Source organism: Mercenaria mercenaria, chromosome 15 (assembly GCF_021730395.1).
Source record: "Mercenaria mercenaria strain notata chromosome 15, MADL_Memer_1, whole genome shotgun sequence".
Classification (NCBI taxonomy): Eukaryota; Metazoa; Mollusca; class Bivalvia; order Venerida; family Veneridae; genus Mercenaria; species Mercenaria mercenaria.
In genome coordinates this window covers 43,653,483-43,677,914 of record NC_069375.1, presented here as the reverse complement: position 1 = coordinate 43,677,914, position 24,432 = coordinate 43,653,483, and the positions used below count along the sequence as shown (strand labels likewise).

The 24,432-nt window shown below is 34.5% G+C and overlaps 1 protein-coding gene across 1 annotated transcript in view; it reads left to right on the top strand.

The window, feature by feature from the left end:
• The window catches only part of LOC123561597 (atrial natriuretic peptide receptor 1-like), a 60,856-nt gene that overhangs the window by 16,999 nt on the left and 19,425 nt on the right, over window positions 1–24,432 (top strand). The window contains exons 2-10 of the mRNA XM_045354081.2: window positions 6,544–6,794; window positions 11,465–11,585; window positions 11,883–12,046; window positions 13,315–13,452; window positions 14,182–14,317; window positions 14,812–14,903; window positions 15,118–15,253; window positions 21,383–21,464; window positions 21,790–21,892. Coding sequence (XP_045210016.2) covers window positions 6,544–6,794; window positions 11,465–11,585; window positions 11,883–12,046; window positions 13,315–13,452; window positions 14,182–14,317; window positions 14,812–14,903; window positions 15,118–15,253; window positions 21,383–21,464; window positions 21,790–21,892 — 1,223 coding nt within the window. The remainder of the gene's footprint in view (window positions 1–6,543; window positions 6,795–11,464; window positions 11,586–11,882; window positions 12,047–13,314; window positions 13,453–14,181; window positions 14,318–14,811; window positions 14,904–15,117; window positions 15,254–21,382; window positions 21,465–21,789; window positions 21,893–24,432) is intronic.

Below are 24,432 nucleotides of genomic sequence, written 5' to 3'. Positions count from 1 at the left end.
ATTTCCTAGCGACAGTATAAAATAGACCTTTTCCGCATTGCCGATATTTTCATCTGTTCGAATTGAAGGAAACGTGTTACGATTACAATAACATAGTCATAACTATTTAGAGCTGTTCCAGTTACGCATTAACTGAGAGATACTGCAGTTTTTATGCATTAAATGAAAGTATGCATTACATTTCATCAGTACTTTTGACATTTGTCAGTACAAATGTATATGAAAAAAATGTATTAAAAATGTATTAACAGTCCTAAGAACATGTGCACAAAACAAGATTCAGTTACAATAGGCTGAAATAAAACCACACGTTGATCGGACATTTAGTTTAGAAAATTGCCTCACATATGTGTTAATGTGTTGGTATGTGTTGAAGCAGGTTTGACTTTGCAAAATCGTTTTTCTTCTATAAATCATAACGTTTGGAATGAAAGCAATAAAAACAGCTTGTTTCGAATAAAACCTAAAATTAACCTATTTCATATTGCGAGAAAAAGCGCGTATAAAGCTGTAAAGCTTTTACCATAAACGATTTCATATTAGAGAAAACAATCGCATAAAGTAAATCTGTACTACATCTGTGAAACTGTTAAATAAATGAGTGTTAATGAGATAGCGCTATAAGTGGTATATTTATCCACTTAGGGCCAAATGATGTTTTAAAGTATGAGACAAAAAAAGGTCGCACAGTCAACAAAAGCCAGAAAGCGATAAAATTACTAGATATAGTTCACTTCAGCATTAGGCAGTAGCACTCTAGTCAAGAGTATCAATTCTGACACAAACTCTTTATGCAAAGGGAACTTAAGTTACTATAATAAAAGCAATGGTTTGCACTATTTACGACAATAATGCAATTTTCCTGAAAACAGTTAACAAATACAGTTGAAACTCGATATCCCGAATTCGCTTATCTCAAAATTCCGGTTTCCTCAAAGACGTTATTTTTTTTCAAGTCACGTCCGAAAAAACTTTCACAAAATATCATATTAAGTAGATTTCGGTTATGTTGACCAAAGAGCTTGATCCGATACCTAGTTTCAACTGTAGGTATGTATGGTACTTGGGATCTTATAGGTATTGTTTTGTTGTGTTGAAGATCGCACCGACACAATTATAGGTCATATGGCGACTTTTCAACTTTGATGGCGGAGGAAGGCCCCAGGTACCCCTCCTTGCATTATTTCATCAAAGGCGTGAACCTGGGTATAACCACCGACCTTCCGTAAGCCATCTGGATGGCTTCCTCACATGAAGAATTCAACGCCCGAGTGAGGCTCGAACCCATATCGATGAGTCAGAGACCTAAACTACTCGGCCACAGAGGCCCCTTCTTACAGTTATACACATTGACGTAAATAATAATAATAGTGTATTCTCATCGATGGTATATTGATAGCGTATACGATGAGAAAACGTAATCAATATGATTCATACAAAACGAATTTAAATTTGCATTGATTAGAAAGAATTAACGTGGTAAGATAATTTTATGACTGAATCCTGAGTGTCGGGTAAGGACCAATCACTTGGGTGGTGACAATTTCTGGAGCGACCACAGTCACGCTACTTGCGGCGTTGCAATTTGCTTAATCGCGACCGGTTAAAAGTTATACACCGCTACATAACAGTAAAATGCACACATCTGATAACATATACAACTTGACAAGAAAAAATGCTGATAAAAAGGAAATATTGCGGATACATCTTCTGAACCATGATCCTCATCGCATCGGCGTCAAATTTAACTGTTCATGTAGAAACATAGCACCAAAAATAGTTGTTTTGTTTTGTAAAGCAGACGAATGTTTAAATGAACAGTTTCTACCGCAACTAAGGTTGAAACGAAACCAATCTTTATAGTGACTTACCTTTACGGGTAATGAGTCAAAGTGCCGTATTGATGACGTACTTAAGTTCAAACTTATAGTTAATGAAATAAGTAATTCAAAGGTATCAAGTACAAGCCATAGCAACAGGGTATACATAATGAATATATCAAGCGTGTGAGAAGACGAAATGTAGAATGTAATAACGTTACTAAACTTTTAAAATTACACAGAAAAGACGCTAGATTCGCAATATGGTACATAGACTTTGCTATTTGATAATTTTATATTAGTTTACACTAATAGGTTAATGGTCTATAATACTTTACATTTTTATAACAGATCAAACGGCTTTTCAAATAGATGTAATGCGTAATTACATGGTTAGAAAAGCACTACTTTTAATATTGCACATGAACTGTTATAGTTAGAGCCATAAAGGGAGGTAATAAAAAATCAATATATTCAATAAAACACTCAAGTACATTCAGCAATATTCAAGCCTTTGACAAATGATAAAGAAACTATTTATCAGAAATAGGATTTAACAAGAAATTAATACATTTTATGTTCATAACGGAAAATTTTGCAGCCACATATTAAACAACGGTATTATGAGCCTTTAAAGCTCGACAGTGATGAAAGCTGGAATCTCATTTGTCTCACTATTGAGCTCGCACTCTGTAAAAAACCGGTTCTGGTGTCATACAAGAAAGCACCGTTGTGACCCAATTTGGGAACGAACTAGCGACTATTGTTCGAGCGGCCGACACTTTAACCATTAGACTATCGAAGATATTCTTAAAGTCATCTAAGAAATATTTAACAATTTTCGTTTATCGGATTCCTAATACAAAATGCTTCTTGTCGTTCCTTTTGTAGGACGGGGATAGAGAAAGCTTGAGAAAAACTGAAACTAATTAATGCTCCTTGATATGGACAATGAAATCAAGATATGTACTTTAAATGAAAGAATTAAATCATTATTTTAAAAATTACTGAATAATGACCAGAAAGGTCGAATTTTAATATGATATCAAATCTCAAAAGAACATAAATTTATTCTTCTGATTCTGTTGATCTGGAAGACAAAAATGGAATTATTAATTATATTTGACCAAACTAGAATTAATAAGATATATGCGAGCAACAATGACGTTAGCCTGGCTTCGATGAAATATTTGTGATAAACTTGAAAATGGGAATCTCTCTAGAGATATATTTACCATTGACCGTTCCAAGGAGCCGTCTCATTGTGTTCTCTGATGTGTTTGTATTAGTTTTACCTTTTCGATGTCTTTGTTTTGTTTTTATGTGCAAACGTCTATTGTTTACACATACATGTATACTAGTTTTGTTTTGGGTGGCTGCATGCTTTGGACGTAACTATTTCTACTAAAGTAGGGGTCATGTCTGATGCAAAATATATTTTCAGTAAAACAAACACACTGTAAAATCAGCTTAAAACGAGACCCGAAATTGTAGTGCTGGTGTATGATCTAGGTCTACAAGAAAAATTCTCTAATGCTATGTCAAGCATACATATGTCGTTCGTAGCACATAATTTCATTACGGGGAACATTTGTGCAAAGAAATATTATATCCTTTTTGATGGATGACTGAGTTACGGACGAGACAGGAAGAGAGCCTACTGACATCTGACCTCCGAGTGTAACCCAAGGGTCTAGGTGTCGTCTCATTCAGTAAATAATTGTGCCAAGTAACATTGAAATCCTTTCATTTTTTCACACATCCATCAATCCATCCATCCATTCATACAATCATACAAACATACATTACATACGTACGTATGTATAGACACATGTATACATACATACATACATACATGCAGTCATACGTGCGTACGTACGTGCATACATACAAACATACATATTTACATACATACATAAATACATACATATATACATACATAAATACATACATACATATATACAAGAACGTATTATTTTATGTACGTAAATTGTCAGGGAAAATCTGGGTACGTTTAGCTGGCTGGCCCCCTATTGGCCCCAAGTTTGAATTCGCTCCTACGCCACTGACATACATACATAAACTGCTGGAAGTCGTTTTTTCTTAAAACTTACTGACCAGACCTTTTATTCCTAAAGAGTCACTGTGGCCGAATGCTTAAGGTCGCTGACTTCGAATCACTTGCCTTTTTCACTGCTGTGGGTTCGAAACGTCACATTGGATTCATATCTGTCTCGTTCCTTAAAGTTTATCCTCCCGTGCCGGACATAATGCCCAGAGGGGCTCCTGAGCTCTTCCTCCATCATCAAAAGTTGAAAAGTCACCGTATGAATTATAGTGCTCTCAATGTGACGTAAGAATCAACAAAAAACTTTTTATTCTTGGGTTAATTATCAATATCAATTTTCTCAAGTGTTTTTATCTAGATGTTGTCAACCTAATTTGAATATGCGTCAAAAGCTACAGAGCAATTTGTATGCAGCACAGGACGTATTTAGATGTAAAAGCTAATCTGTTATTTCAAAGCTTTTAACATTATTGCTTTTAAAGGCAATTTATTCTCTTTTGATGTCGATGTTTCTTCTGTCTTTAAAACGATTTTCCAGCGACATTACTAAAGTATCTATACTTAACTATGCTCTATATTAAAGGATAGAACCAAAGGTTAGAGTCCACTTGATTTCCCAGCATGTTTCCCATTAACGTAACGATACCATTTATGATCAAAGCACTAGGAAGTCTGATTAGGGTGATTTTTGTCAGATTCTTTCCATGTTATATTCAAGTGACTGTATGCCCCAAGGCTGCTCACTGTTAGTTCAGGTGAAACAGCGAATCGCTGCATTTATTGTCTGTCTTAAGCCTGGACGAATCTCACACAATCTAATGGTCAGCTTAACCAGAATGCAGTCAGTGATGTAACCATGAACCAGACTAATATTTTGTATTGTTAATTTATCCGTGTTGTTTATGAATGGAACCTTTTTCTACAGCGCGAGAATTACATGTTGTTAGGAATACAATAAGCAATATCTGATTGCAGAAAATTTAGTTATTAATTTGGAAGTGGGTAGACCCACCTCCAAAATATAGTTTATTGCGAAAACTGACAGTTTAATTCGAAGCTTTCAGACCGCTAGACAATAAAAAATTATGCTCACTTTATTTTTATACTCATTATTCTTATTTCAAATTCAACTTTAAACAATGGTCCTTATATACAGTTAAAACACTGTGTTATACATACAAATAACATCTGATATAGAGTATGCAAAATAACTTTATACAAGAACAATAATCTGCTAGCAAAGGTACAAACAATGTGCTTCTTAAAGATTGGGATTGGTTTTATACCAAAGTCAAGTTATTATGTTTTAGACGTATTGTCAAATTTATCACTTCGTACGGTATCCTATCTAATACAGTGTACTAATTGTGTTACCAGTCACTATTGTAAAGGTCTATACAGTTGTCTTGCATGTAGTATATCATTTATAATTGGCAAGACTAGACAGTGTGAGGAAACATTTGGAACTAATTGGAATTTCTGATTATTTTTCTCAACCTCTTGTGCCCCACTTGACGTAGAGAAATCCTCTTGAAGAGAACGACACATAATGTAACAATCATGTTATTCGAGGAATGTTGTAGGAGCAGGTACTACAATCGCTGCTACCAGTTATCTTTTAATTTTGAAGCATTTAGTTGAGGCTAAAGCTAAAACTCCTGTGTTTAACAATTGACCCAAATTTCATATTTGAAAGTGGGGAATATTACTCCATATAATTTACGTAAACATACACTTAACAAAGATAGTGCATATTAACAAAACCATGCATTAGATTTGAAATAATAAACAGTGAAATGTATAGCTAATACATGTATATAATGTTTATAAACATACTACAATTTAAAAAAAACTGCAAGTTCTTTTCAAGAAAGTTTTTTTTAACTAACGACAATTATTACATGACATTTAATTATGAATGTAGCTCTGCGTAAACGATTTACATGCTTAGTAAAGATAAATACATTTGATGGGGATTTCTTCATTCGAAGTAAATATCTAAAGATAAAATATTTTAGTTAGAGTTTGGCATTGTATGTCTTAAATAAATGCGATGAAATATAATAGCTCGAATAGCATTTAATGCCCATAGTCTGGTCAATAAGTTTCTCAGTGTTATATCTATATTTATATATATTCATATATTTCGTTTTGTCTGTTACAAGTCTCGGTGTCCTCAAGTTAGTTAAAGACCCACTACAAAATAGTGCAGTACTTTTGTCCCCACATAACCTTCATGAAAATCATTCTGATAATACAGGTACAATACAGCTGTACTACAGACGACATGTAGATAATTTCGGCTCTTCCTGAATTAATGATTGCACTAATTCATCTGCTAACTTATTCAGTCATTTTCTTTTTGGTCTAGTTTTAAAACATAGATAAAAAATCTATCTTACATTGTAGAAACATAGCGTTGTCTAAAATTAACAAAATGCATGAGGTATTGGCGCAGTACATACTGCTACATTAAATCAACAAAATGTTGTAACACTGAATACTCCTTTTTTGCCAAATATATACCATTGTCAGTTTTTAACTAGATACTTGTATGTCCGTTTTTTGTTATGAAAATAATGTAAAACAGTTCTTCTGTGGCGGTTCTTTAATGGAATTGAAAAAACAACAACATAAATTTGTTTGCAATTTCAGGTTGCACTCCTTCAGTACAGACAGTGTCACGAATGGCGGCGTCGTGGAATATCCCTCACATCACTTACGTCGGCACCGACGAATCCTTAGGCGACAAGCACGAGTTTTCCACGTTATCCCGACTGTCCTTTACCATGAACGTATTTGCCATGTTCTATATCGAGGTTTTCAACGCCTTTGAGTGGACTTACATTGCTAATATATACGATTCAAACACGTACCTACCTAACCTTGTTGGTACCAGCCTCCAGGTAAAATATATTTATATCATGATATGAAATTAAACTACAAAAATGCACATTGGTAACTTTTAATGGAAATGTGATAACTACACGAGTAAACACAACGTCATTATTGTATATTAAACACAAATAACAAAAGCCCGATACTTGAAATATTTCATAGTTAAGGTCAGTGGAACCAGACCTGAAAGAAAATGCCATTGTACGTGGTATACCTTACCCTATGGTATATACATGTAATAAGAACTATGGTGCCCAACGGGAAAATATACTTGCCTATTTCAATCGCACATTTTTCAACTATGTACAGAACCTTTGGTAATTTATCTTACGTTGTGCACCAGCCACATTTTCTCGATTCTTCTTATCGCAGATATTCTCCGCGTATTTTATGACTATGACTACGTTTTTGGAAAAAAAAGCTTGCGTTGATCCTAAGTTCATTTCCGGTCCAGACGACAACATATATTCTGTCATGCTGATGCGAATTATGTCAAGTTTGTTCAAACTACACGATACACGCATATGCGACAATCTGTATATATGCAACATGAATGTGCAGTGTGATTTTTCAGATCAAATAAACAAGACAAATGTGTATCACTGTATGATTTCACATGCAGAATCATTTCTACTACGACTTTCTTTCATCATTTCCAGTTTTATTGTATAAAGTGTTTACTTTTCGCTTACACGTGCACACATCCTTGTTGTCAGAGCCGGAAGTTCAGTAGGGAAGGTTTTGCAAGTTTTGCTGTGACATTGGCGAAAACATAAAATATGCGGAAGAAGCATTTAGAAAATGTGACTGGTGCATGATGGAAGATGAATTACCAATTGTTCAATATGCAAAGTATCCGTTCGCCAAAATGCGTGATTAATTAGAGAAATACACTTTTTAAATGGGCTATGAATACCATAGTTCTCAAAGTATTCCTCGGGAAAGAGTATTACACGTCTCTCCAGGGGTAGGGTATTACACGTACAATGGCATTTTCTTTTCTGTATGGTGCCAGTGGTCTAGGTTATATTTGATCATTTCTATACTTTGGTAATTTACCTGTGACAGGTATACTAGTGGCCATCGACTGTTTTAACACTTTGAAATACACGTGTTTATACTTACAAATATAAACGGTAAGGGTAGAATTCCTGGAAGCACAGAGCACCCCAAACAAAACAGCCAGAGAGCCATGCATTGCAAAATAGGCCAGCAACGGGTTGCGTCAGAAATCAGACTACAAGTACATTTAATCATATGCGAAATACAAAAAGTAGATAATGGGGGTGATTGGGGAAGAGGAAAAACGCAAGGATGAATATTCAGCAGGGAAAGCAACGCTCCAGAAATACAGTGTCCCAACACAGCAGCGCAACACATAGATACAGCAACCAAACGGACTAGCAAAAACATCAACACAGTGGAGCACCGCCCAGGAACGACAAAGTATTGTGGAAACCTCACCTCACTTATAGTAATAAGAGAAGGGGCGTAAATACAAAGGGGCAATGTGTGTGCGTTGGTGGGGGTGGGGTGGGGTGGTGTCAGAATCACGAACATCAACCCGTGACATAATATATGAAACGGACAAAATCGTTGAAAATAGGAGCATATTTGACGATAATATTTCTTGATATCTCCTTCGTAATTTTGATGTTAGCATTTTGTTTTGCCAAATCAATATAACCTAACTTGATTGTTAAATATAAGAATATTATATAAAAAGGTAAAGTCAGCATGTCATACCTCGTTGATCATCTGAACAGTGATGCTTTTTTTGATATGTTGAGACGTGTGGCGGGGGGAGGGGCAAGTAATGTCTGTTGCTGCACATTGTCTCAACACCAATTTTAAGTACCTAGATTCCAAGTTTCAAGTCAATATCTTGATCAGCTTTTAAGTTATGCTCCGGACACAACAAATGACGGACACATTTGACCTAGGCATAGTTTATAATCTTACACTTTGGCTTTACGACCCGATTTATGCGCTTCAAATATTATCACATTGTCATCTACCAATATGCCAAGTTTAAAGTCATTACTTCGAATGGTTTTTAAGTTAGGTTCCGGACACAGACGGACAGATGGAAAGACAGACACATGCACGTGCAATCACATAACTTTCCAAAGTAGAGATAAAAAATAGAATAAAATGGAAGTCATTCAAGAAATACCTGCCCCGTTGCACAATGAAAATGAAATTGTTACACTCCAGTCAATCGTGATTCATTAAATAAGCCTACATAGTAATGAAGCTTTGAAGTGCTTTCATTTGTGAGAAAATGTTTTCACAAGTACAGAAAATTAATAAAGAGACCATTTACGAGAAAAATGTGAATAAGGTAACTTAATTTGTGTCGTTACATAGATATACTCCTAATGTAGAATCATGATTTTCTTTCACTTCGTCGTATTTTGATATTCAGTTCATCGATATAAGAACGAAACGTGCAAGTATAATTAAGACATAATTTATTAGTAATTTGTCGTTCAATAAAGTCACCATTTTGGAGTTCAAATATCACGAGGGCGCAGTGATTTATTCAAGAGAAAGTCATAGTTTGAGACTTATTATTTCAGTTCTAACACGATATTAAGGGTAATTACGCACATCTTTGGTGACATCCACCTAATATTTGCCTGTTGCGTGTGGTTTTCTATTCCAGCGCGCCGATATGACGTTTGATCTATAACAAACTGCTAGGTATGTGTCCAAAGTATGCATTTATTCATGTCTAAATGATGGCGATGGTGAAAGAGATGAAACTGACCAGCTAGATTTTAGGAAATTAATAAGAAGAGAAGATGGGTAAAGAAATGACTGACCACCCTTTTCCTCCAATTATCTACAGAACAAATAATAAAGGCTTTTGTATCTTTTATATACTGACAATTTATGTTTACAGCTTATACGTGTAGAAACTTTTCACATTAGAAACTTTGCGATTTCTTAAAACGCTTAAGGGAAGTTGTTCGGTAATTGGGCTGTTCCACGTATTATTAAAACTCCTTGAGACTGTTTTGAATTACCACCGGACTAAACACGGACAAACGTACGGTCATACATGCCATATAAGTACAAAAAGCTGAAAGCAGTGTTCAAAAGACGCACAATGTTTGAAAGATGCCCTGCTTGATAAGACAGCAAGGTAAAAGCCTGTCAGACCACTACTTTGTCAGGGAAATGACAAAAAGTCATGTTAAAGGCATGACGGGTTTGAAATAGTAATCTTTATCTTTTATATATATATATATATATGTGTGTGTGTACATTTGCAAAGCCAATGTTTTTCATGAGTGGAAAATTTGGTAAAAACTATTCAAACAAATAATTAATTGCGTTTTGCCTAACATTAAAACAGAAATGTTACAGGAACAGAATATATGCCGTATATCATGATTTATAATTTCCACACATGTTTGTGTTCTATGTAAACTTAATTTTGTTTTTATAGAAGAAATCAAGAATTTGAGACGTATAATCTAGAAATATGAAAACATTTCCAGTTTAGATATTGATGCTTAGAATCTAGGAAATCTTTTTTTTTGTAAAAACGGTATTGCGCATGTGCGAGTCTGCATGGAATAATCCCAAATGTGCCTGATGGAGCACAAGCGAATACGAAATGGACAACTTTTCACATATATAAGCACGAAAGTAAATATGTTTTTCTTTGAGTATCTTTGTATGACTTTGGTAACCTTATAAAAGACCCGCATGGCAAGAAAGCATTGCAAATGAAACAAACTTTAGTAATATGGAATATGATTATGTATGCCCGAAATTTTATTGGGAATTTTTGTACCAGTATGCCAATTTTTTTTTTATCTGCTGATGGAGGCATATGGTCCGGACAAGAAGCGGGTGTAACGGAATGAAGGACGGATTAAATAACGGATAGGGTAATCTTCGTATACAATAGCTGCTGTTTGACTAGTACAATATCCGGACGTACATGAATTATCTCATACCATTCGCAGTTTCAAGGTAGTCCTGCGATTTCTTTGGAAGAAAAATGTTGCAGAAAACGACGTCACGTTTCTATCATTTTATACAGACATCTACAAAACTGTCCAGATGTTAGAGAATAAACCATATACCAGGTCTTTCAGACATTTATGTTTATATTTTTCAATTTCTTTGTCTCTTTGATTCTTTCCCATTAAACTGAAATCATTTTCAGAACATCTTTAATACCGTGGCTCCTACCAATCCCTCTGGATTTTGCAGATGTTTTAACATAAAAAGAAACAGTTATTTTTTCTAATTTTACGATATTAAATTAATCATATTTAGAGTATTCACAAAAGAAAATAATTGTTATAAAAGTCCACTAAGCATCATTACCACAGGTATGATCTCATACTAAATACCAGATTTCTGGACTGGGAACGCTTCAATTTTAACAGCCTTCCTCCAGAAGTAGGTGGAAATAATCTTGAATCAGGAATGTTCATGACATGCGCTTCTTGATTTCAGTTTTATTAACTTTTAGCCTGCTGGCGGCATATGATTCTCTTAGTCTGCTCTGTTCGCTTTTCAGTCAGTAAATTTTCAGTGAACACCCCTTCGAATAAAAAATGGTACTGCCGAAACTGAATGATAGACCAGTCCGTTTTAGAAATTTAGCAGGGTAAAGATTAATACTTACGAGCTGTATGTGTTTTACTTGCAGCGCAGTTTTGCCGAAGAAGCTCCTCATATCAAATCCCATCCAGTGCCGTTTAATGGTCATTCGGAGGATCTGGCAGGAGAACTGTCAAGGGCGATAAACCGAGCTGCTACAAAAGCAAGAGGTTTGATAATTTTGCGTTATATTAAACGTGTCTACCCACCAAAAATATAACAAATTATGTTGTTTCAATGCATATGTTTTACTGTGCATAACAGGATATCTAAAAATCACAGAATATTACAAACGCTTTGAACTGGTTATTTGAAATTTCCCCGTGACCAGCTACAAAACATTATAAGTTGTAGGTTGCCTTGGGTAAAGGAATATATATTTTCTTGTAACAAAAAGTTAGATTTTGTCTGACCAAGTATATCACAATATATCACACTAATATGTTACTCATAATATTATGTTACAGTCTTTATAGTATCTTGTCACGGTGATGTTTTCCGACGAATGGTTCTACACGCTCGGAACTCTGTCCTGGCAGACGGGGAATACGTATTCATATTTTATTTCCAACTCCACGGTGATCCGCCAGTTGGAAAGTACACATGGAGTAGAGGCGACAGCTTAGATACGGTGAATAGTTCTTCATTGTAAAGTCACAATATATGGTATGCTTTATTGCTGCTGTATACAATGACCGCAAACATCAATAGGTCATGGTGGATATAGCGCATTAGATAGCTATATTCGAAACGTTTATTTGTCATGTTTCAATAATGATAGTATGTAATATTTGTTCAAACATTTTTACAACAATTTATCACAAAAGTGAACTTTATGCGCCCTTATATATCATAATCTATTGTAACGATGGACTATTTCCGTGCAGAAAATAAGATAAGGAATTTGTAGACACTTAGGTAACTCAAAATTTACTTTTTGAACGTTTTCAAATTTTTTGAAATATAGACTTAATATTCATTATACTTACTGTTGTGTAATATTGCATATGGTTCATATCGCATAAGGCTCACTTGTGAGATACATAGGTACGCATAAAGCTCACTACTGAGATATAATAAGTGCGAATAAAGCTTACTTGTGAGATATATAAGTGCGCATAAAGCTCACTAGTGAGATATATAAGTGCATATAAGGCTCATTAGTGAGATATATAAGTGCGCATAAAGCTCACTTGTAAGATATTTAAGTGCGCATCAAGCTCACTTGTGAGATATATAAGTGCGCATCTAGCTCACTTGTGAGATATATAAGTACGCATAAAGCTCACTTGTGAGATTTATAAGTGCACATAAAGCTCACTATTGAAATATGAAAGTGCACATAAAGCTCATTAGTGCGATACATAAGTGTGCATAAAGCTCCTCACTAATGAGACTAGATTACGCATTTAAACTAGAAGTTCTTGTTTAAATGCCTAATTTTAACTATGTGCTTTTATTGTAGTTGCATGATTGTTTTCCAATTTCCATTACCATTGAACATAAGATAATAACAATTCAAGAGCTTTATTGGTAGTTGTTATTTGATCATAATTATGTTTAATGGGATAATTCAATAAAATTTCATTCTTTTTGCTGTTTTATGTCAGATTGAACGTAAAACAACATTTTGCAGTATTAGGTATATTGAAAGACTGAATGTCAAACAAACATTTGCAGTATTAAAAATTAAAATCAGAGCAAAAGTGTTATAGCATTTGGAATAATTACAGTCAATCTTGTAACATTATTTGGTTAGAAAGTTTATACACTGAGACTTTTTCTCTTGAATGTAAATTCAACCTTAATAGAAAAATGAAACAAATTTCGTAAACAAAAATACGTATAAAATGTCATGACATTTAAGTTTTGTCGTGATTTTGAAAATATATATTTTAGGAAGCCCGTTTGGCTTATCAGTCTGTAATGGTAATTCGACCTCGTCGACCTACCACGCAAGAATTCTTTGAATTCGAACAGGACGTGAAGGATAGAGCACTAACAGAGTATAACTACACGTGGAGAGAGGGTCATGAGGTACAGTTTTTACGATTCTAGTATATTTACAATCTCTTTTCATTACACAAAACAACGGGTAAAGCATCAACGTTCAGATTTTCTTTTCTACCGATTCCGCAAAGCCAACCATATTTTATGTTTGTTTGTTTGTTTGTTTGTTTTGGGTTTAACGCCGTTTTTCAACAGTATTTCAGTCATGTAACGGCGGGCAGTTAACCTAACCAGTGTTCCTGGATTCTGTACCAGTACAAACCTGTTCTCCGCAAGTAACTGCCGACTTCCCCACTTGAATCAGAGGTGGAGGACTAATGATTTCGGACACAATGTCGTTTATCAAATAGTCACGGAGAACATACGCCCCGCCCGAGGATCGAACTCACGACCCCGCGATCCGTAGACATATTTTATGTACTTGGAAGTCAAATCAAATTACACTAAGCGGATAGATATATGCTGGAGGAGTGGTAACATAAAGAAATGATGGGTCATCATATTTGGCTAAATTTAGTTATAATTGCCACGTGGGAAATTATTTGAGAATGCTTACCGCTTCTTCGTTCTCGGAAGGAGGTATCATTATTTATGGAAAGCGGCCTGCAGTAGAAACATCTCGCGAGATATTTCAAATTATTTATATACTTTTGTCATGTTTTTGATTTATCTCGGACATTAACAATATTTATGTTTGTAATATACGTTTAGTGTAGCTTTAGTATACTCTATGTAAAATTGTGTTGTGTATTCTAGGTGAGCATTTATAATATTGGCCACTATGACTCATTTATTCTGTATGCGCATGCGCTGAACGAGACATTGTCTGCCGGAGAAAATCCACGAGATGGCGCCAAAGTCGTCAAAAGGATGTGGAACAGAACATTTCCAGGTAAAAATCAAATAAGCATTTTCTAGAAACTTCTGACTGACCAAGTTACTCGTTCTAGAAATTTTTGACTGACCAAGTTACTCGTTCTAGAAACGTCGGAGGTATGAATACGCAAACGCAAGAAATGTTAAAAATTGTTACTGGTTTGGTCAATAAAGATTAAAATGCAAAAGCCAGCAACAATCCTTCTGCACATACGTATTGTATATGTACTTGCTACATGCAAATAGAAATTAAGCTTTTGATATGTTATGCAACTTTAAAATTTCTAGATAAAAATGAAAAATAAACAAATAACGCTATTGCTGCCTTACTAATTAAACTACAGTAAATTTTTAGAACTATTTTCCCACAGACTTTACTTTATTTCCAACGTTTATGTAACAGTCATATGTATTGATATAGATGTATAGTTCCTGTATATGAGCCAGAGAGTTCTATTATATTGTTGTTATGCTTCTTATTTCGTTATCTTTTAATACAAATTCCTGTAGGTATTGGTGGTCCAGTTTTTGTGAATGAAAATGGCGACAGGGATACAGACTTTACCTTGCTTGATCTTGATCCCGACACAGGAGAGTTTCAGGTGAGTAGTCTTTCTATTATACTGTTTGTAGGTTCCCATATAGGACTTACCGGTGGCGACTATTAATAAGCTTACATACTAACAAACAAAGCTTGTCTTAAATAGAAACATAAAATCCGAGCATATTTGTCTACAGTACAGTACATGAATGAAACAATTTTCAAAGCGTATAATAAGTGATCTGTAATTTCATGTCACTGTGGTTTTTTTTCAGGTAGTCGCCCAGTATCTTGGGTGGACGAGGAAGTTTGAGTTTATCCCGAGTGTCTCTATACACTGGCCACAATCTGGAACCGCACCTCCAAACATTCCAGCGTGTGGTTTTACTGGAGAACTGTGCGTCACATTTCGTAAGTGTTTTATACTTGAAAAGAATCACAAACAACATTACATTAATATCTGGAAGCTCAAAGTGTGTCATATTTCATATTTCAGAAGATTCATTACGAATGTATACTGTATATTTATGTACAATTGTAGTTACCTTAGTGACAAAAATATGCTAAATAGGTTGTCACTTAGCGGTACAGATGACATACATAGGATACAATCAAGTACGTTATCCGATATACGTGTGTAATGAATGTCGTGAATTTTAAAAGGCGATTTTTTAAACCCATACTGCCATCATGAAGAAAAGAGTGAATTATTATTATTATCTCAGTAAGTAACAAGGTCCGCAATGCAAAGCAATGTGCATTATTTTTATTTAGGACAACATTTTTATTTTTGACGCCCATCTGCAAATGGTTATAGACCTGTATGTAGTAGCGATAAATTTGGGCGACTACCCAGTCGAGAAAAAAAAACCCATACGGGACGAATGTTTTTTAGATTGGTACGAGTCCACATATATATATATCTCATATTATACAAAACAATGTTAAATAATCGTTTGATTTTATGCTTACATGTTTCAGATAACACATAACAATAATACCAACATAATTCTATCTTTTAAACGAATGTTAACGTCGTTTATTAATATTGATATACATGTGGATACGGCGTTTATCGTTTATAGTTAACAACACAAGAATTTGTTGCGTTTTTTTTTTGCATCGTCCAATATAGAATACGGAAAATATTTGACGGTCACATATCGCTGATTGGAAGACAAAATATGTATAGAATAAATAAAAAATCAAACTTGACGCGATTAAGGTTTAGCAGTACATCACAAAATAACAGATTTTTTTAGTAAATGAACAGCACCTTGACGCACAACTTATCTGTCCAATACATGCTTTACTGTTCTGTCCCGCAGAGTTGGATACTTAAAATATTCTTAATGAGTCGCCCCCCTTTGAATAAGAATGTCATTTGTAAAGAAATAAATGTAAACAATTGTCAAAAACGATGTTTTACCTAGTTATGTAAAGTTTAAACACTCGCACGATGTTGCAAATGCATCAAAACGAAGACATGTAACAGCTTTTTCAAAATGGTGAGTTTTTAAAGGCGCTGAACTGTCCAGAAGTGTGGCCCCTTCTTGCAGTCCCTTTCCGGAATTCAATACATACATGAATAAATTGACAATGGTTTTGTAGAATAATATAAATGTTTTGTATGCTGTTAAATTTTCATGTAAAACAATGCTTTCTTTCAATGATTTGATGACGTTCGAACTTTTTTCTCCGAAACATGGACCTATACCTTAAGATCAAAATGCCATTAACTAATGGACCTGTGTTAAGACATATCATTGCTATCAAAACATATTTTCTCAATTAAAGCGCAAGCATTTAAGATACTTTACTTCCTATCTGAGCAAATTGGCCTTATAAGTGCACGTTTCGTAATTAGAGAGCACATGTTAAAAGGTATGTTGACATTAACTATAAAATGATACAAATCAAAACTATTCGTCTTGAAATCAAGAGAAATTAAATCTCAGTCAAATCAGATGTACGAGGTTTCTGCAAAAAGTTCTGTCTTTGGGTTTGGATTTCTTAAGTGCTACGTTTTATCAAAATTATTTTGATTACAAACCTTTAAAGTATTCCCCCCTTTACCGAAACACTTTTTTGTAATCTTTTTACCAATCGCGAAAAGCAGATAAATAGTCTTCTTTTGGTATCTGTTTGAGACACTGATAAATGGCGCTGCCAAGAGAACTTCTGGACTTATATTTCTTGCCAGGAAGCATTTTCTGAAGCCTTGAAATTAAAAAAAGTCACAGGTCAGGGGAATAAGGTGGATGGTTTACAACTTCCACCATTTTAGAGGGCAAAAAAGACTTAACAACCTCGCACTTGTGAGAGGAAGCGTTGTCGTGTATACGGTGGACTCCTGACCATCCTTTGCCTGGACATTTCTTATTGTTAAACTTTTTCACTTTCTTAAGTACAGATTCTTGTAGAGTCGTCCAGTAACTGTATGACTAGATGGACAAGGCACTTGAACGACTGGCCCACTAGAATTAAAGAAAATTGCGTTCTCTTGACAATACAGAGGCGTTTGTGACCTTTTCGCTTCCATTGCCTATTATCAGCCATTCTCACCTGTTAGCAAGTTAGAAATAATCCGACTATCACATCCTTTGTTTGGTTTCAAAAGTTCCCGGACATTTAAGGCGTTATTTCTTTTGCTCCTCAGTAAGCAAATGAGGTACCCACCTAGCGCAAACCTTTCTCAGGTCCAAACGCTTTTTCAGAATTGTTTGCACACTGCCTTCTGATATGCCAGTACAAATGGCTATATCTTTCATCGACAATCGCGCATCCTGTTCGAATACAGCTTTTACAGCAGCGGTGTTTGCCTTGGTAACAGAGATTTTAGGCCATACATACACACAATTTATCAAATATCTCCTTTGAATCTATATCAAGCCTAATGCGGCATGTAATATAGCTACGAATTTCCGTCTTATAGTCCCCATTTTACAAAGTGACAAGTAAATTGGTCAGTGTATATGCCTGAATGCATTTCAGTTTGAAATACCTCGGTCATTTGAATAGAAATTTGCACGAAATAAACGGGTATCGTTAGCTATTTGACACACCATTCAAATGCAATGAAGCGTTTTAAAGAATAACTTGGGGTAAAACTACAGAAGCCCATTAGTGACAGAACTTTTTGCAGGACCCTCGTAACATAGGTAAACATATAGGGGTATTGCGTTGAATTAACGTACCTCCTATTTTTCATCTGGCTCCACCCCTTATTTTCAGAGTAATGGCCCCTGAAATAGTAAAAAATGCACATTTTCACCTTGTGACACGCCTAGCTCAAAAAGTATTTAATATAGATTCATGAAACCTTGCATGAGTCTTAATCATGATATGAACTTGCGCACCTCCTTTTTTTCATTTGGGTCTGCCCCCAATTTTCAGAGTTATGGACCCTGAAGTAGTCAAAAATGCACATTTTCACCTTCTGACATGCCTAGCTCAAAAAGTATTTGATATAGATTCATGAAACCTTGCATGAGTCTTAATCATGATATGAACTTGCACATCTCCTATTTTTCATTTGGGTCCGCTGCCTATTTTTAGAGTTATGGCCCCTGAAATAGTCAAAAGTGTACATTTTCACCTTGTGACACACCTAGCTCAAAAAGTATTTAATATAAATGGTTGAAAACTCGCATAAGTCTTTATCATGATACTAACTTGCACACCTCTAATTTTTTGGCTGGCTCCACCCCTTATTTTTAAAGTTATGGCCCCTGAAATACTAAAAAAATGCACTTTTTCACCTAATTATATACCTAGCTCAAAACGTATTTGATGTAAATTCAGGAAACCTTGCTGGAGTCTTTATCGTGATGTGACCTTGCACACTTAGAATTCTTCTTGAGAATCTTAGCTCTTATTACAGAGTTATGGCCCTTGAAATAGCCATAATAGTAAATTTTTTGTTTGTGATGCTCATAGCTCAAAAAGTATAGCGCCTAGAATAATGAATCCTTTTCATAAAATGTTTGTTGAGGCTATACCCCATTAAGACTGCAATCATTTGAATTATTGCCACTTATTTGGGACAAATGTACCAGTGGGGGGCACACCCTGTGTCCTACAGACACATTCTAGTTTTTATTTTATAAGTTTTATTTAGTAAGACTTTGTGCCAAAACTTGTTTTCTTATTTTGCAGCGGAGGCAAATTTTAATTTGTAGATAATTCATACTTTGTAAATAATGTACTGATGTTTTAGTTCATAGTGTTTTATGTATGTGCTAAACTATCTTTGCTAATCAAGTTCTCCCTGATCTGATCAGAGGGCACACAGTTTTCATACCACTATTTCTTAACTATCGTGCATTCGTACCTATTTCCTGTTTCAGATTCTTACACTTTTCATTTTATGGCAGTTTTTAATAAACAGATTAGCAAAGATATTTTCAGCATTTTAGATAATTGATGTTTCAGTTTCATGTATTATAATACGTTTCAATACTGTCGTCCCATAACTCCGTATGGGAGTGGCAATGTACTTATATACTTTGTACGTTGATGAGACTTTAATGAAAACTGCTACTACTTATTATTTCTATGGTAAGAACGTGAGTAAAAGTTCTTAATAGGTGTTGAACATATAACAAAGGTTTCTTTAAAAGGTCTGTCAGCTTGTTAGTATAGGTTACACATTTTCTATGGAACCTAAGCACAAGATGAAAATAGTTAGCGAAAGCATTGCGTCGTATCACAGATATTGAATACACGGATAGTGCTCATGGTGTAAGAATTAATTGTCATATGGCCGCTTGTTCAATACGAACTGATAAAAACCGACAAGAACTAATTAATATGGATACCAGTAGAGTACAAAGATGTTGAATAGACGAACCAGAAACATCTCTCACACCCTTTCGCACCTGTCTAAGCGGATTCCTTTTATGAAACGGCAATGAATATACTCAATACCTACAAAAGAAACAAAGCATGATAATAATGTGTACTGCGTTAAAGTACTTTGTGATGTTTCTTGGATGACACGCGACACTTATATGATAAATTATTTAATTAATTTTGTAAGAAATTCCTCTTGAAGCGTAAAATTCAACCAAGCAAAATAACAGTTAATGAAATGCTACATCCCTAAAGCTCTTTAGCATCAGCCGAAGGGACAGTCTATTGAAAAAAAAAGATCTCAACGGATCAGAAATTATAACAGGTGTTAGTATTTTCTACCTGTTGTCTACCTATTTTCTGTCCCCTTAAAGATATACTAGGCTCATACATGCCTGTAGGCAAAAGGATTTCTCTCTCTGTGTGTTCTGGGTCTTTGCCTCACTCTGTCCCTCTGGTCAGATCGTTCTGTGTCTGTATTAGTAAAATTTGGCGCCCTGAGTGGCTGCCCTTGCGCTATGTAAAGCGCCTTTGAACGTGTTTATCATGAAAAGGGCACTATATAGATCTGGGGCCGTATTCATAAAGCACCTTAAATATAAGTTTTGACGTAAGTTGAAGATTTTACTGAAGTTTGTGTTGATTTAAGCTTAAGTCTAAGTAAAAACTTAAGTCCTAGCATAAAACAGCTTAAACTTAAGATACGTAAGAAATGACTTAAGTCAGAAAATAGAATAGCGTGGTAAGTACGATTAAAGTATTGTTTTTCAGATAAAAGCACTTTAAACATAATTGTGCATGTTGTATCTGTCTGAAATTAATGTTGTTTTTTAATGTTTTCATCCACAATAGAAAACAAGAATGACTTATTAAGTTGTTTTATGAATAACAAATATACTTAAGTAAAATGAATTTCTTACCTAAGTAATACTTAAATAAATAATCAATTTCTTGTACTTATATTTAAGATGCTTTATGAATACGGCCCCTGGTGTATATATATATATATATATATATATATATATATATATATATATATATATATATATATATATATATATATATATATATATATATATTCAAATTAATGAGAAAAGTCCTCTGAGTAAACAAATATTTACAACTATGTAGAACTGCATTCAAGTGGAATGTCATGTAGTATCATTCATTTATTGAAAGAACTGTTAGTGTTTTTCGTGGAAGTATAGATTCATACTGTGTTTTATCATACATTAATTATGTATGTACGGTTTTTGTCTTAGTACACAACACAGTTCATACACACAAGCATGGCATTTTTGTTTAGTTTGTCTGTGTATCTATTATTCATTTTATCAGATATGAAATTTTGACATAGTATTGTGTTGATACGTGATTTTATTTTACCTTTTTGATAAAGGTAACGCGTTCTTTTTTCTGTATTGATCAACAACTCAGTTCAATAGATAAGAAAAACTGTTACAAAAGCAACATGTGTATGGTATATATGCCTGTGTAAAATACATATTTTTGCTAAATCTAAAACACAGAACTATTCTATTTTTAGAATTATTAAAATTGATATCATTGTATCACTTAAGAGAATTAGAATTATTGCCGAAGTGCTGGCATTTTATATATTTTCAACGCTTATATTCTAGAAAGTTGGATAGGAAAATAGTTCATTTCAGTTTCTTTATTTTACAGGCCTACCACAGTCGGCAATCGTCGCAATATGTCTGAGTTCTGTTATTGTACTTGTCATCATTGGTGGTATCTTCATATACAGGTACAGTTAAACTTTGTTTCCTCGAGCTTGACAGGACCGTCAACATTTGTTCGAGATATCGGTGGTTCGAGTTGTTGAACAATAAAGATTATTTAGAAATTTGGCCGGGACCTGACGATGAGTTCGAGCTAAGGGTGCTCGAATTATCCGAGTTCGACTGTATATATATTCATTCAGATTCGTGTACATAAAACATAACTGTAACAAATTTTATCAAAAATATTTTCAGACTTGAGCTAACACACATGTTGATATATATATAGACTTGCTTGTAAAAAAGTACAAAATAAATTAATACTCTTTTGTTAATATCGTTTTCAAAAAGGCGCCTGAAAGCTGAGGCTGAAATTCATAGTAACTGGTGGCGTATCACCTTGGAAGACATTGCCATGCAGACAAATTCATCTTTCTTCTCAAGTCGGAGTAAGGTATGTTAAGATTTTCTTTTATATAAGGTTGCTGATTTATGCCAGCTTTGTGCTGCCAGGACGAAAAGACGACATTACAAACTAGCCGTCAATGGCGCAATAAGTATGGTGTCTTTTCGTATTTACGCGTTTCAGATCCCTTGTTTTCGTACAATGGCCCACATCAACACACAGGCGGAAGGATGCAAGAAACTTCGTTATTTTGCTTTATCTTTATAACAAAAGTAGTTTTATGACTAGCACCTGGTTTGTAACCCGAACCTGGAAATGTATGCAGAGGTGTTCAGTGGTTTTAAGCACTTAGCCACTAAGACCCTGCTAGTATATTGATACCTCTAGCGTAATTCACACGGATTATTTTTAACACATATCATCAGCCTCATTACGCATCCTGCAAAAAACACACAACAACAACGCGTTTCTCGGTAACACTTTAGGAATGTATTTTGAAATAGCAGCTAACAAGCAACAGTTAAGTTATCTATGAAAGTAATAACCCTTTTCAAACAAAACTTTCTCTCGTAGCATTCGAGAAATGTACGTCTGACTTTGAAATAAAAACAAATAAAGTGAAGAAACTTGTATTTGAGTTACTTATGAAAGTAGCCACATATGCACGGAAATGTATCATCATTGAAAATGTATACAAATTGCATTTGCTGGTCACACTCAATAACATTTCTTAATGGAAGACATGTTAAATTATATCTTTTTCCGCCAGATGTAGCCTGGATTGTAGCATAGATGATTGTAAAATAGTATTACACGGAGCGTTTTTAATTATTTGTAACTTGACAATTATGTTGAATAAGTTCAGAGACAACGTGGTTGTCCTTTTTTGTAGTGGGTGATAGCTGATTAAATCTTGGGCGTAGGGATATCGGATTGGAATATTATAAAATGCAGAAAGTCTTCCAAACTCAGATACTTTGTGACACAAAATGGATGATAATTAATATGAGTGCACATTTACTGAATGTCTTTATACCGTTCACAATGCCCATGGATTAAAAATGTTTAGCAGGGACGAAGAAGTAAACGAAATACACTATATTTGCAGATTTGCTATATTTTCTAGGGCTTTTTAGTATACATGTACACATCTTTTCATACATAACCAGAACGTAATGTGCCATATTTATTGAAGAAGTTGCAAATTCGTGAATATAAACTTTGATATTGAAAACCTTCCTAACGCACAAAAGCTGTCTTGGACAACTGCATCAGGCTGAGTTATTAGGATTACTTCGTTTTTTTTCCTCTTGGTTTTGGCCTGTGCATTGTTAGGTCAATGGTTCATCCATAGGGTTGTTGTCTTTTTATTCATGATACTAGTCACGCCAGATTACGTGATTGTTGAGATGTTTATCAACATAGTGAGTTAACTCGTTGTGTTAAATACTGCTTCAATAGAATATCATAGCAAATTTGCCTTTAACATCTTCTGACCTTTTATATATGAAATACAAGTGAAGAATGAAGACCGAAATTGCCAAAACTTCATCATAGTAAGCTTTATGATTATCATTTATTTTTAGTATGAAAGCGACGACAGGTCATCGATGTCACTTGCTACATACGCTGTTTGTTTCCAGACCGTGGGTGTATATCGTGTAAGTTTTTTGTACGTTAGATGTATATAATGTTAGTCACGTGGCCATGTGAGAGATTCTTCACATTAATTCATTTTACGTTTTAAGCAGAATTTCAGTACCGCAAGGGGAAAATAGTTCGACGACTTTCCACCACAGAGACCACAGAGGTCCTATACAATTAAGCGAACTGCAGCATACAAAAGCAAGCATCTCTTTACCTTAATTTTGTCCTCGGGCTATAGACTTTTGACCGGCAAGGCATGCATTCAATATTGATATGGCCCTTTCTCGACTAAAGTATTTCCCTTACTATTACAATGTATATTCATATCATGTTATTGATATGTATAAAAAAATTTGATAATACTAGTGTTACTTTGTATTTATGGCAAACAACTTTGCTTTTATACATTTGAACTAGGAAAGTCATTAAAGAAATATGGACTGAATATATTTATTCCTAGAATTAGAATAGGTAGAATACATACATTTGAGTTTAATCAAACTAGCAAAGGTAAATGATATGAAAAAAGAGAAATAGCTTTCTCCGTTACTGACAATATACAAAATGATAATTGTATCAAAAACTCGGAATTCTTGAATAGGAACTGGAAATAATGTGGAAACGACAAGTAAATATATAGATATTATTTTGATTTTGGATTAATTGTTATTAGAACTGCAGAAGGGCAGAAGTCAAGAAGAAAGAAGAAGTGAAAAAAAAAGAAAGTATTGAAAACATGTCAAAAAACCCTCCTTCTGTCTGATGAAGTACATGTGAAAGTATGAAAATGATATCTTGATTAGAAAGTTTTGGGTTAATTGCCAAATACGACACGTATCCAAATCTTTTTTTCGAAATTAATATGCCATTTGTTCAGGATAACGTTACGACAAGCTGTATGACATGTATGAAGTACATATATCCAGAGATAGTGGAAAACA